Consider the following 15,269-nt stretch of genomic DNA (forward strand, 5'->3'; position numbering starts at 1 on the left):
CGTAAATTTTATATCGTGCAAATATAATTGCGCAAAGAATTTTTAATCAAATCTGCCAATATCTGATTTTTTTTTATTTTTTAATTATAGTATATGTATTGTTCAAATAAAGTCTCAAAAAAAATTGTTTTAACTCGCAGCTAATACCATTATCAGCAGATATTATACAGATTAATCAAGATGCCGATGGTATTATTCCCGAAGAGATCGCCAAAGAATGCGAGCAAAGACTTTCAACTGGTAGACCGATGCCAAAAGTGAGTCAGAAAATTTACATATTGAATAAGATATATCTCTTCTCGAAAACATGTATAGAGTAATGAGAAAATAATTATTTATCTTGGCCCTTCAATTTTAATCCTTAAACCTTTATTTGCAAAATATTACTTTGTACTTTATACTTTTCTAATTCAATATTTCTAATACTTCTAATACTTCTTTTTACTTTAACATTTCTACTGAAAATAAGGAGAGATAAATTAAAAATTACACGAACAATATGCTTATCGAATTTATCAAAACATTTTGATAATATTTCATGTAATCGTATAAATCCCTAAAAAATACGAATTATTGCTAATAATTAATTATCAAATAATAATCTCAAAATTATTTTACACGTATACTTGATAATAGTGTCTTTCTTTTATCTTTTAATATTCTTTTACTTATTTCATTATGTGCAATTAAAATTATCACAAATCCAACATTGGAATATTATTTCTATTCATCAAAAAATATACGTAGTTTACTAAATTTTCCAGTTACTTTACGTTAATCCGACGGGAGCGAATCCTACAGGCGCCGTCTTGTCGGAGACCCGACGAAGAAAAGTGTATGAATTGGCGCAGAAATACAACTTTCTGATCGTCGAGGACGATCCTTACTACTTCGTTCACTTCCTAGATAAACAGCCCACATCGTTTTTCTCCCTCGACACTGACGGTCGTGTAATCAGATTGGATTCGTTCAGCAAGATAATGAGCGCTGGGATTCGCGTTGGGACCATCACAGCCCACGAAGAAATTGTGAAAAAGCTGGTTATTCATATGGATAATTCTATCGTACACGCGTCATCTTTGTCCCAAGTAAGAGTTTTAATACTTGTTCTTTAATTTTATTATTTATCGAAATTAATTTATTTATATATATATATATATATATATATATATATATATATAAATTTTTATATAATTTATAAATTATTTATAATATAAGTATATTATCTAACTATATAATATATAATTTGTAAAATTGCTCGAATAATAGGCTTATAGAATGTATCAAAGCATTTTGATAACATTTCATGCAATCGTAATCATTATAAGATAAGAATCATTGCTAATAATTTATTGCTAATATAATTAATTATCAAATAATAATCTCAAAATTATTTTACACGTATAGTTGATAATATTATCTTTATCTTTCTTTTACCTTTTAATATTCTTTTATTTCTTTGACTTAGTTACTTTTATTTAATTAATATAAATATATTAAATTTATATATAAAAATATATTTATAATAAATGTTTTTAAAAAGAAAATTCTTTATTACGATTATCTTACTTTGCTTTTTATGACACCTCGATGTTTTATTCTTAATATTTGAAAAAATATAAATTTATAGGTGAAGTTATGTTGTTAAGTATATGACAAGTTGATTTATAATGGTCTGTTATAATGATCTGCTTCACAGATGCTTCTATACAAACTCTTCAAAGCTTGGGAACCGCAAGAATTCGAGAAACATTTCAAAGATATACAAAAGTTCTATCGGGAGCGACGTGACATAATGCTAGCCATGGTTGAAAAACATTTAACTGGTATTTCAAAAATTTATTCAAATAATTTATTGTTAATTTAAAATTAATTTTATTGGAGATCAATCGTTTTAAAATATCAAAACTGATTTTGTTTTTGGGTCAAAAATTTAATTGGTTTATATTGAACAAGCTCTATGCAATAGCAAAATTGCAGCAACATCAATTTATAAAATACATATACATACATACATATATATATATATATATATATATATATATATATATATATATTATAAAACAGCATCTAAAATAATTAATAATTTAAAAAAAATTTTTTAAATAATTATTGCATATAAATTACAGTTTTTATTTTAACTTTTATTTATTAATAAAACAAGATTTTATGACAACGCAATTTGTACGCATGTTTTATTACAATCAAATTGATATTTTAATCACAAATCACATTAATATTTTAATAAAATAATAGATACAATCACAAAGAGCGTACTTTTTAATATTTATTTTAACCATCTTTAGCGCAATTATAAAGTATATGGAATATATTAAAAATGTATCAGCAATAATACGCAGGACAAGAGTGAGTCACCCATGTTGTACAGACGGCAAATGTTATACATGGAAGTTCGAAATAGAATGTCAGAGTAGAGAGATGTTTATATACAAATAAGACGGCGTGACTTTCAAAGTTTGGTAACTTATCGATCCATCCATATAAGCATAAAATCAAACATCCGTATATTTGCCTTCTGTACAACATGGATGACTCACTTCTGTTCTACATATTATTGCTGTGTTACATTTTTAATATAATATATTCTATATACTTTATAATTGCGCTGAAAATGGTTAAAAAAAGAACCGAAACGTACGCTTTTTGTGATTATATCTATCATTTATTAAATATCATTTATTAAATAATTAAAATATCAATGAGATTTGATTGTAATAAAACATATATGCGCACAAATTACCGCATTGCCTTTTGATTGCCTTCTGTCTCCTTTGTATGATATATTTATAAGAGTCTTTATTAGTTTATTTTGAAGATAATATAACCTGTGTGTACAAATTTTGTTAAACTATAAATTTATTTATATAAAATCTGACATATAAAAAATCATATTTTTATATAAATAATTATTTAAAAATATTATAAATATATATTTGTTTATATAAAAATATGTTAATTACTGTTTTAAAAATATTTTATTATTTATTTAAAATAAAAGAATAAAATATTTTATGTACACATTATAAAATGAATTGCTATGAAAATGAATGCTACGTTCTGAAAATGTCAATGTGACATTTTCAGAAAATCTATAGTATAATAACATAAATTATATATAGATTTCCAATATTGGCAGTGTATATCGGAATATAGCCTAAAAGCAATTAGTCATATAAATGACAAATAATCAATTAAATATGTTATAGGTAGCTCACCTCTCCTTTACTTGTTCCGCCGTCATGAGATGTTTCCTCAGGCCTTCTCCTTCTGCTCTTTTGTTTATCTTTTGCAGCTTCTTCACGACACTTCTATACTCACTCGCAATTGTTACACACAACACTTTGCACAGTATTCTCGACATTATTTGCATGCGACGCGAATTTTATTTATATTATTGAGAGAGAACAACTCAAAAAATATAATAAAAACTATAATTTGCTCGACTTTCGACAATTGTGCGATAAATTTCAATCAAATGTTTGCATGTCCTTTGAACTTAAAATAAATTATTAATAAACGTGTGTATATCGCGACTTTTACTTAAATCACTCGATGCAATTCGTATATTGCTGCGTGCTTTTTATTTGAAATAACGAATAAATTATAATTATATACACATTTAAAAAAATAAGCATTGACTTTTAGCTGCATCAATATATAACTTCAACTTTATTTTATTTTACATTGTTAATTATGAAAAAGCAAATTTTTAATGTTAAAAAAATGTTTTAATATTTTCATTTAAGAAAGTTCGATTTCAAACCAGTTGAGTAATATGTAATAAGTAATTTTTTGAATATTTTATGTAGTATTCCTTATTCTCTATAATAAATCTGGATTTTACAAAATAATTTTAAAATATTTACATATAAAGTTAATATACCTTTAGGTTTGGCAGAGTGGTACGTGCCGCAAGGTGGATTCTTTCTTTGGGTAAAGCTAGCAGGTGTAGATAATGTACTGGATTTGGTGATGAACAAATGCGTACCTCAAGGTGTCGTCGTTGTTCCTGGAAATGCCTTTAGCTGCGACGATCTTTCAAAACCCAATCAACATTTGAGGTTTAGCTTTAGCTATGCCTCGCCAGAAGATATGGACAAGGTATGCAAATTTATTGAGTCTGATTTTATTTATAACAATGCACATATATATGCATATAAGCATTGTATATTTACATTTATAGTAAAAGTAACAGATCAGAGTAATATCAATCACATTAAAAAAAAAAAATTAATACATAGACACTTTTTATCATTTTTCAGGGATTCTCTATAGTGGCCAAAATAATACGCGAAGAAGTAGCAAAGAAAAATAACGGCGTTTCGATATGAAAAGTATTATTATCAGACGTATTGTATATTCAAAGGTATTATTTTTTATTATATAATTTTTATCTAATAAAATAATAGCTTTTAACTCTACAATAATTTGCTCTACAATTTCTGTTTTATGATCTCCTGAATATTCTAAAAATAAATGGTCTTAAAATATATATCTCGAAGAAGCTGTCAATAAAATATTGGAAAATACATCTTTGATTGAGGAAATGAAGACAGAGATAATCGTATTAAGTATCTCGCAAATATCTTCACTTTTAAATTTTGCATATATTTGTATTATTAATACCATGAGTATTTATGCACTTTTGAAACGTCGAATGCCATCTACACAGAGAGAAGTTATAATCGGTAACTTACTAACAAACCTTTTTGAGCACGGTTTAATATCTAGCTTTGTTCATATACAAATAGCTCATGTGCAAGGATACTTTATTAATTAATAATAACATTTATTTTATCAAAATAAAGTGAGATAAATCAAATTTCCATTATAGAAATGTTCAGTGTTTTATATCGTAAATGCACGAATGTACATTTTTATGAAACAATGAAATATAATTATAACTTGTAAAATTTAATTACATATAAGTCAAATATTCAAGTATTTATTCAAGTATACAAACCAAATTATTCAAAGCTGTCGGTAACGTCAACATTCTCCGAGTAATTTTAGCCAGAACTAGAGGACTTTAACCCTCAGAACTTGTAATATTGATCTGGTGGTACCACCATTAATGTACCATCTATAAATACGTCTTATTATTTCAATAAATAATTAATTTGTACAAAAAATATTTTTATCTTTTTAATATTATTTTAATTTATTGCATTCTTTTAGATTTAAAATTAGAATTAAAAGTATTGCACGCTTTTTTATGCATTAGAAAAATTAAGGTCGCAATCCATTGATCCGACATTATTCTAAACTATTAACTCAAGAGATAAAACGGCATTGCGTTATCAGCGAGCCGTAATACAAACATATTATAATTAGATTGATAGCATTACGTTTTAATAATGTAATTTGTTACGATAAAGCAAACACGGGTCTCACAAGTGAATTTTTCTCTCCATTTATATTCATAATTTAATTTTATTTGATATAAGAAACTTTTTGATTAAATTTAAATAAAAATAGAAAAAAAATCAATATTTTCTTGTCAAAATGTATTTTCTTAGCATTTAAATTTCATATGTTTTGTAATAAATTACAAACAAGAGAGACAGTTATAATGCTTTTAACGTTACGTATTTGTGTAAAACTGAAACTATATCGATCCTTAAATGAAACAAGAGGTCCTTTCACCCCGAGGCGAGGATGCGATATCGATAGGAGATGTCGCTTCAATCCAGGATGCTGTCAAAAATCTGACATTTAGTAAACACGCGAGTTTTCCCATAAGAGAGATAAGTGAAATAGTGTACTATCGCAATAAAAGATGAAAATAGAATGATTTATAAACTATTTTTTCCCCCCGCATTTTCTTCGTTTATCGAGATCTGTATCGTTACAGCGGTAAAAAAAATCCATTATTTTTAATCGAATAGCTGTATTAAGCAACTTTAATAAAAGATCTTATATAGTCGACAATTTGCTACAATATTTGTTCCACATCTTCGCAATTGCCTTTCTTTTCCACCCGGGGGTCAACGCGCACCAATCGCATTTCCTCGAGGGCGACAAATTACCCCTACTCCCTTACATCGGCGCGACACTTATAGAGAATTAATAGCGGCTTTTATTGCGAGTTCTCTGCAAAGTAACCGGCGAAATTGCCAAAAAAGTTTAAGTCGATCTATGTCGACAACGACGACGACGCAACGCAGGCGCAAACGTGCCGTTTCCATGGCATCCTTGCTATACGTGGTTAGGTAATGTTGGATTAGACACTACGCCGACCCTCTCCGGGGGTAACGTTTCAGTACACCCTAAACCATCGTCGCGGTTAGAAGATCCCTCTCGTACCTTCGTACTCGCACGTGCATACACGCGCACGCATACATATCGTAAGCACGCACCGCAGCGTAAACGCGTGGTATATTCATCCCTTTGTTTACAATCGCCGGCCTGCGTACTCGCTCCTTTCCAATTCTATTCCGCTCTTACGGAGATCCGCTAAACATTTCCGTTCCTTTATACAATCGTGTTCGAATGTGATGTTCGATTATAATCGCGACCGCTTCGTCTTTTGAAGTCTTTGTTCGATGAAGATCGGGATCCTCGATGATTTCACGTCGATGATTTACGTGTCGCAGCTTTAATCGCACCCCCAGGAAGTCGCGTACGGTCACGGTCTCGCTCGAATCCAGCCAGATTAAACTCAACTCTTGCCCTTCGGGGAATGGGCATCACCACTACTACCGGCGTTAAAATCCAAGCTGCGTGAACGTAATCGAACACAGTGTCGTGGGAGCGAAAGTGGCGGGTGGTGTGTTTACTGCGGTGGCGGCGAGGGTATTATCCTGACGGAACTAAAACTGGTCAGGTCAGTAACACGGGGTGAGTCGAGTTGCTTGGACTCTTCGTATTAATGCGTTTCCTTCGATTCTTTTTAATCCCGTATTCATTTAATGCAGATCCAATGAATTTAGTATCTTCATGAATACGATACGTGTGCCTTGAATAATTTTTCTCGATTAAAAGTTTTTTTAAAGGGAAAAAGAGAAATGATTTGCCTTCCGGAATATTCCCAGCAAGTGAACGTAGCTGCTGCGATTCAAGCGATTTTATCTCCGCGCATAGCGTAGAGATTCCAAAATCTCGCTTAAATCGTTTTGTCATTCCTTGCATTCTCTTCTCAAATTTCAGATACAACATTTCTCTCTCTCTCTCTCTCTCTCTCTTAACGTTCTTTCCTTCAGAAATATTTTGTAAAATTTTATAAGAGAAAAATTGGAAATAATTATTGAAAAATTGTAAAAATATTTAATATGCATTTACTCTTATTTTATCTTGAACAAAATCATGTTTATGCATGAAAAAAATTAAAAATCTTGAAACTTAGCTTCTGATACTTATAATATGTATAATTTTATAGCATATAATATAATAAATATGTATATATTTGTTTATTATTATTTGACAAAATACGCTATAAAATTCAATTAATTAAACTAATAAAATAAAATATAATCAAATCCAATGATTAAAACATAAATTTGTTTCGTAAAAATGCATATACATATATGCATATACATGCATATACAACATACACACACATATATATATATATATATATATATATATATATATATATATATATGAGATTATTTTAGGTAGATATTCAGCGATCATGAAAATACCGAGCTTTCACAATTCGCGGAGGCGCGAATAAAACGCGCAGATCGAGTAATTGCGAGAGCTGCTAATATTATTATTAATCAAAAGCAGTGCATTTTTTCTGTGCAAGCCACATATCTATATGGGATTACATCGTAGGGAAAAGAGCTTTTTTTCTCGTCCTAGATCGAAGCTGTGGACGTCTCTGTGAACTCTCGCGACCACATTTACGGAAACGTTAGAATGATCGATACACGACGGGTTGCTATGACAAAAATAGACAAATGTTCGTAATGCGTCTCCGCATAGAGGGTAAATATGTTCGGCCGGCTACATGCCGGCCGTATAAATAGAAAACAGAGGCATAGATGCATACATATATGCGCGTGACGGGGTGACACGGCCGTGTGGCGCAGGCGCTACCTGTAGAGAGACTCGACGGAATACGTGATGATAAATACTAAATTTAACCCCCGGGTGAAACGTCAGGGTATCCGGATCGATAACACTTTTCTGGCGTCTCTCGTTCTCTTTTTTTTTTTTTTTTTTTTTTTTTTTTTCATCGGCAAAACGTGACTTTGCGCGTATGTGGGACGTTTATATAAATCGCGTTGACCACAGAGGTCGCGTGCCCCATTCGTGAGATACTATCCGTGTATATACGTATCGTGTATGACAAAGCCTTCATTAAAATTCCACAGCGCTTAAAATTCCGCGTTTTATCGGGTAAAAATTCACGCGAGGCTATGGCACACGACGAAATGTACTAACTGTTTAGATACTTGTAAAAGTAAAATGCGGGCTTTGAATTCCAACGAAACTTTTTGTTGCCAAAATAATTTTTCTTCACAATGTCGGTGTAAGTTAAATTTACTTATTCTAGTAATTAAAACTTTCAATATCGTTTCGTAATCAATGAGTATCCGCAAGTTGATAGAATAAAATTAAACGTAAAATATTTCAAAATCAACTATATATGCATAAAATTGCAACTGTATATAAGTATGAATTAATTAACTCTATTAGCTATAACTATTTCGCACTACAAACTGAATGTTGAAATTATTATATGATAACTAACTGTTTTAGTTAACTTATTACTAAAACTATTATATAATCTCTGTCCTAACTACAGAAACAAATTATAAACTAAATAAAATTAAAAATAATTATAAGTATATATGATAAAAATTAGTATTGTATTAGTATAGTACACTACACACACATTTGCGACATTGTTTTATTTTTAACTTTATTTATTAATTTATTAATTTTATTATTAATTTTGAAAAGAATAATCAATTTTTTATATATTCATATTAATTTTTACATGCCTATATCTACAAAATTATGAAATCTGTATTATTAATTCTCATTTATTTCCGTTTCATATTTTATTTATACAATTTACGTACGAGAGATTATTAATTTCTGCGAACGTAATTAAACAATGCACATCATCCACGAAAATTCAAAGCAGATAATCCATTTAAAGGCAGTAATATTCTGTTCAAGAGATAATGTATTCCATCGAGGGTATATAACACATATATATTTCTATTATATAATATGAAAATTATACAATACGATATAAAAGTCCTGTTTTTTTTAATGGAATAAATCTGAAGAAAGAAAAGCTGTAGAATGATCGAAAAAAAATCACATTATTTGCATTCAATGAAAAAAAAAGCAGAATGTGATATTAATTTATCAAAACAGATCTCAATTTTTATATTATATATATCTCAAAAGAGTGCTAAGCACAATAGTAATTTGATATGCTCTTTTAATAACAAATTTTTAGAACAAATTGAAAATAAAATGCTTGTGAATACATGCATAATATTTCATTAAAGATTGATATGACAAAATGCATTTATTTATATATAGTTTTGAATTTGTATATGTCAACTTAATGCATCGTACGAGATTTATGAAATGCAGATCAAAATGTATCAAAAAATATAATTGCATTGGCTTTAATATATGTATATATAAAGTAAATAATTATCAAAAATTTATCTTAATATAATGATGAAAAACTAAAATAATTTTATATATATCTTAATTCATAAGATAATAATACGAATTAATAAATTTCTTTAATATACACATTATTTGCATCTAGCGCGATTAGATTTGTTTTCTCGAATTGTCAAAAAAAAAAGAAGATTAATACACACGTACACCTATTCTTCTCACCTGTTTTTCTCATTGAATTTTTTTTTTCTTTTTTTTTATTTAATAGCTGTATCTCTATTTCGCGTTTGGTTTCGAGAGGCTGTACCGTCACCTTTTTTCGCGCAAAAACTATTGATCATCTCAGAACTTGGCGTCTTCAGATCGTATGCCAATCCTAAGCAGGCCATGAAATCTATAAAAGCGGTCGCCAGATTGAAATGATGCAAACCTAGTTCCGCAGCCTTATAGTCCCACGGGAAGGTATGATGATAATTGTGCCAACCCTCACCAAGACTCACGATGGCTACCGTGCGATTCTCTCTTGCTTTAAGATTTCTAAAACAAGAAGTAGAGAAATAAGAAACACACACACACACACACACACGCGCGTACGCACGCACGCACGCACGCACGCACACACACACCTCGTTTGATTTGTACGCGAACAAACTTCTGAGTCTCGTGCAACAGATTATTTAAGCGGAATAATACATTTTACTTCTATCTCTATTATAGTACGTCTGTATGAAATTCCCTTTAGTAAATTTACCTTTCCCATGATCGACGTGTATACTTTACTTTAAAGAGCGTATAGAAATGTAAGACAGAAATCAAAAATGTGTAAAAAACATCTTACTTCTTATAACATCAATTTTTCCTTTTTTATAATATAATGAAATATTAGAAAATTATAATATATTGTAAAATAAAATAATTTTATAAAAATTATTAAAAATAATTGAAATTTTTTAAATAGAAATATCAACGTCACGTGCGCAAAGATATTCACGCAATATCAATTATTTTATTATTGTGAAATACCTCCAATTTATTAAAAAAGAACTGATTATTCCTCACTTAAAAAGAACATCTCTAATTTTCCAAATTTTGCTATTTGAGCAATACAATTCGAACGTATGCTGGTTGATTGGCGATTACGCAAACGTGAATCCAAAAAATTAGTGTTTACCTATTATATGGTTGAGTGCCATATAAATGAGCAAAACTGTTGACAGAAAAAGACCCATTCAATGTACATATGTAACGAAAAAGCGTAGCAGTTATGCTTACTATCCAGGTTTCATTCCATACATATACAGGTATCAGAATCGGTAAAATAAAACATAGCGACAGCATAATCGGCGGATAATATCTGTAATATAAGTAATATAAAACATTTGCATTTCTTTAATAAATGCTTGTTTATTATTTAACGTATATAATTGAGTTTTTTTTTTTTTCTACAATTATAAATCAATGATGCGATCTCTATAAATCCAATTAAAAATTACTGTCCTAGATCTCTCGCGCGATTGATTCTTTTTAATCTCTCTCATATTCAGCGTTATTAATATCACACGGACCATTTCTCATTACTAAACGATCATGCAAGCAATTTAACTTCAGCAATGGTCGCAATTTTTTGCGGATTTTTTCCGAATATTTGGCGAAAATTCTATTTGTTCTTTATGCGATTTTGAATAAAAATCATATATAATATTTTTCTCTTAATTATCTTTTAGTATCCTTTTTTTTACTTTGAATATTAATTTAAATGAATATTATGAGAGAAAGGGAAAGAGAAAGAGAAAATGGTTTTTTGTTAAAAAATTATTAAATATTATTAAATACATTTAATAGATTAACTTGTAAGATGATATATTTGAAACTGATTGATATATGCTTATAGATTTCAATCAATTAAATTTAATTGTTATATTTTGACCATTCAACAGTTATATTTTCTGTGTCTTATCTTACTTTCGAGAAAACGTGGTCATTGTTTCGACTTTATTAATAACTCACTTGTCGAAAAAACGTATCACAGGATCGGCAGCGACATCGCTCATATTCACGCTTTTCCCATATTCTTTAACTGCCGGATGATGTTTCATCATTAACCAGCCGACATGCGCGAAGAAGAAGCCGCGATTAGAATTATGCGGATCCGCGGATGTATCTGTATATTTATGATGCGTTCGATGGACGCGAATCCATTTAGTCAGATGAGTCTGCAAAATAGAAAATATTCTGTGGAATTTTTTAGAATCTCACAAACTATATTCTTACGGATTCTCCGCAGTCAATAATATATTCTACAGTATCCATCGCTTTGATTTGTTTAGATCTGTTCACTACTACATCAATATTATATTCAATTTATTTAATTATTTTGAATTGATCGGATAATTATATCGGCGATTATTTCATGATCATACTTGTCCAGCTGAGCAGTACAAACAACTGAGTAGAATTTTGAGTGGTAGTTTTGCCTTATAACTCTTATGTGCCCAATAACGATGAGCGCCTGCCGTTAGACCCAAACCAGCAAAGATTCCATATGATATTTCTAAATACGAGAAATAAAATAAAAAAATTACATTAGATTTTATTTTTTATCATTGTAAACAAAATATACGATGTTGATTCTCAATTAACTAACTGTGAAAAAACGTTAGATTTTTTCGACATTGTGAGAAATGAGATAATTTTCATATAGAAATATCTCAATATATTAAGTTTTTAATTTATAAATAAGCAAAAATAAAAAATTTTTATTAATTAAGCTTAAAATATGCAAATAAAAAAATAATATAAATATAAATATAATTTTGTTCTTTATTAAGTTTTTGTGTTTGCGTGGAAGAGGAAGCGCACTTATTTTAATATAAATCTTACTCGTTAAAATTTGAAAATGTTCAAAAAAATTAATTTCAGATTTTACAAAAATCTGCGACTTTCTTATCAATTTCAGTGCACTTTGTGCTATGAAATTTGATACAGACGATATAGATATAGATAAAGTTGTATTGAATGGAGAACTGATGTTATAATTTAACAAAAATGTACCAAATATCCAAGTCCAAAATTTTGCTTCATGATATCGCGTGACAAATAAATAGATCGAAATGATATGGAGAATAGGGATTCCAATGACATTGCGCCAAATTAATGGTTGTTCGGCCGGTATGTTCTCTTTTGGCAGTTCATCGAGAATTGAATTCTTGCAATCCTCCGTTTCTGATTGCGTTAATTTTCGGCTTTCATTGTCCTCGTACTCGAGTGTCTTTGAGCTGTACATTTCTGGAACAAAATGATTAAAGAGTTAAACGATTCAAATTATCATAAAGGCAATCAATTTTCATAATTCTAGTTACATGACATTATATTATTTGCAAAATTACACGCAAATGTTACGAACAAAATTCATATCATATCATATGAATTTGATCAAGTTTATCATAAAAGTAAAAGCGAATTTTTTAATTATTAAAGATGCGTTAGGTTTCAATAAAATTATATTCTTGTGATCTTGTGTCACTGTCACATAACGCATTTTATGTGTGATGACTAAAATACAATGGTTAAAAAGTCTAGCTTGAAAAAACACGCATAAAATATTTTTGTATCATAAAAATATAAAAAAATATAATGTAATATAAAAAATTACAAAATACTTTTGGAAGATATATAATTGCAATCTTTTTTTCTTCTTATTTTATCAATCCTTTTATGACTAATTAAAAAAAAAAAACAGAATTTTATTAAAATGATTGATTCCTTAAAAATTAAAAAATTTATTATTATAATATGTATTATAGTATATATTATAAAATCGTACACACACAATTATATATTTTTAGTGTACCACAAATATGTATACGCTTTTACCAAAATAAAAGTAATTTTTTGTTGTGCTATTAGACAATTTCTAATGGATGCAAATTTTATTAAAGTACATGGTGAAAGTCTGTGCAAAAACCCATGAAACCTCGCGACGATTACTTATTCAATCCTTTAGAATTGTTAAATTCCGAAGCGATTAAACCGTGCTGTATCGAAATATTAAAGTAAAGTACGAAAATTATAATAAAGGTGATCACTTATCACATTATTAGATTAAAAATCCTAGAAATCTTGTCAGATATGCCAATTATTTTAAGGGTAGAGTATCTATAATCTATTTTATTAAATAATTGTTACCTTCTCTGGGTGAAATTTTTTTACCAAGTGCAACATCTTTTTTCTAAAAAAGAATAGAAAGCGTAGGAAGTTTTTTGGCTGTCACTTCAAAAAATGATAAAAATAGAGAGAATTTATATATGGAAAGGATACAATTCTTGACATGTCTATATCAAGTCGCTGCAAGGCAAGAAATCGAAAATAATATTGACATTGCACTTTCCAATATTTGATTAGAACCAAATTTGCCCGCGATTGTACACGCACAGTTTTGGTATCAAAATTTAATAAAACACAACTAAGGACAAATATATAATCTCAATGTTATAAAAGATCTTTGCCAGAAGAGAATTATGATAGCCCCGATTTATATTTGAATTAATATGTGAAAATGAAAAATATAATTGCACTTTTTTTTTATTTGATTCGAAAAAGATCGCCGCGAAATGTTTATCAAAAGTTATGTCGCGTTTCATTGATATTGTCGATTTTGTTGCATCTTTCTCGATTTTGAAAACATGTGCCGTCCATAATTTAATAATTGAATTAACGTAATAGCCAGAAAATTCATATCGCGCTCATAAAGCGCCATTCTATTTCTCACTTAAGGACTTTGTGCAACAACTATATTTATATAATTTTACAAATCAGAGACTGTGAGCTTACTGTGGACGATTCGATGTACGCAAATATGCGTTTCGAGATGCTACCGAACCAGATAAGAATGAAAGACCGATGTGCGGTGCACTACATCTCATCCTATTCCACTGCATAATATACAGTAGCACGATATTTATAAGGAGCTCCCCAATGCCGATGTATCCGAAGTTTTAAAATACAAGAAAAGAGAAACGTGCGTTGCGATTCGCGGAGCAGCGGTTTTGTTTCACTCCAAGATATATATATTAACTCCTTCCCTTTGAAACTTTCGCTGCCGATTTTATATTCTCTAAATTTATAATAAACGTTCGCCATGATCATCTAAATTGAAATAATATAGAGGAATTATATATGAAAGAGAGTGTTTTATATGATTTTAAATTATGAATTAAATTATATTTTTTTTTATTTTAAACCTTATTTTATAACATAAAAAATCTAATAAAATCATAATTTTTATTAAATCATATTTTACATCCATTTCTGCTGACACATAAAAAATGTATTTTTATTATTGTAATTTAAGAAATTATTAAAGCTCTCAAGTGAAATTTACAAAATAATCGCGGGCTAGTAAGAGCTAAAAATGAATGATAGTGCGTCAATTTAATAGAAAAATAAGTTTTCTACCTATTTCTTCTAAACAAGAGTTATTATAAATCTCGAATTGAGATTAATTTACACTTAATATAAAATCAAATAAATTTTCGTGCCCGGTGTATATAACCAGTTTCACAGAAAACTTATTTTTCTATGAAATTGACACACTACCATCCGCGTCTCATTCTTACTAGCCCACGATTATTTAAATATTGTTTAATGTT

General features: G+C 29.1%; 3 protein-coding genes across 6 annotated transcripts in view; 2 read left to right on the forward strand and 1 right to left on the reverse strand.

The window, feature by feature from the left end:
• LOC126848989 (kynurenine/alpha-aminoadipate aminotransferase, mitochondrial-like) overlaps positions 1 to 5,155 on the forward strand; it is a 307,625-nt gene extending 302,470 nt beyond the window's left edge. For 2 of the 3 annotated variants that reach the window (XM_050590420.1, XM_050590421.1), the window contains exons 5-10: positions 141 to 257; positions 765 to 1,088; positions 1,700 to 1,826; positions 3,911 to 4,122; positions 4,284 to 4,387; positions 4,524 to 5,155. In XM_050590420.1, coding sequence (XP_050446377.1) covers positions 141 to 257; positions 765 to 1,088; positions 1,700 to 1,826; positions 3,911 to 4,122; positions 4,284 to 4,352 — 849 coding nt within the window. In that variant the 3' untranslated portion in view covers positions 4,353 to 4,387; positions 4,524 to 5,155. The remainder of the gene's footprint in view (positions 1 to 140; positions 258 to 764; positions 1,089 to 1,699; positions 1,827 to 3,910; positions 4,123 to 4,283; positions 4,388 to 4,523) is intronic. The other variant, XM_050590422.1, reaches the window with a different exon arrangement.
• A 1,090-nt stretch (positions 5,156 to 6,245) lies between these two features.
• Positions 6,246 to 15,269, forward strand: part of LOC126848966 (follistatin-related protein 5-like) — a 38,971-nt gene continuing 29,947 nt past the window's right edge. Inside the window, exon 1 of one of the 2 annotated variants that reach the window (XM_050590382.1) lies at positions 6,246 to 6,861. The gene's annotated coding sequence lies outside the window, so the exon portion shown is untranslated. The remainder of the gene's footprint in view (positions 6,862 to 15,269) is intronic. The other variant, XM_050590384.1, reaches the window with a different exon arrangement.
• Positions 8,593 to 14,561, reverse strand: LOC126848999 (acyl-CoA Delta-9 desaturase-like). Its single transcript, XM_050590448.1, has 6 exons — positions 14,452 to 14,561; positions 12,673 to 12,906; positions 12,042 to 12,172; positions 11,629 to 11,834; positions 10,793 to 10,975; positions 8,593 to 10,158 (listed from the first exon to the last, which is right to left on the reverse strand). The coding sequence occupies exons 2-6, from the start codon at positions 12,902 to 12,904 to the stop codon at positions 9,879 to 9,881; spliced, it is 1,032 nt and encodes a 343-aa protein (XP_050446405.1). The 5' UTR covers positions 12,905 to 12,906; positions 14,452 to 14,561; the 3' UTR covers positions 8,593 to 9,878.

This window comes from Cataglyphis hispanica, chromosome 4 (genome assembly GCF_021464435.1).
Source record: "Cataglyphis hispanica isolate Lineage 1 chromosome 4, ULB_Chis1_1.0, whole genome shotgun sequence".
Taxonomy (NCBI): domain Eukaryota; kingdom Metazoa; phylum Arthropoda; class Insecta; order Hymenoptera; family Formicidae; genus Cataglyphis; species Cataglyphis hispanica.

What these genes read in the sequence shown, in the direction of transcription:
- LOC126848999 (XM_050590448.1), bottom strand. Translation starts at nt 12,904, where the DNA reads ATGTACAGCTCAAAGACACTCGAGTACGAGGACAATGAAAGCCGAAAA. An exon ending in ATTTTGGACTTGGATATTTG is followed by an intron (nt 12,173 to 12,672) that starts GTACATTTTTGT and finishes TCTCGTATTTAG; the next exon opens with AAATATCATATGGAATCTTT. An exon ending in GTGATACGTTTTTTCGACAA is followed by an intron (nt 10,976 to 11,628) that starts GTGAGTTATTAA and finishes CTTATATTACAG; the next exon opens with ATATTATCCGCCGATTATGC.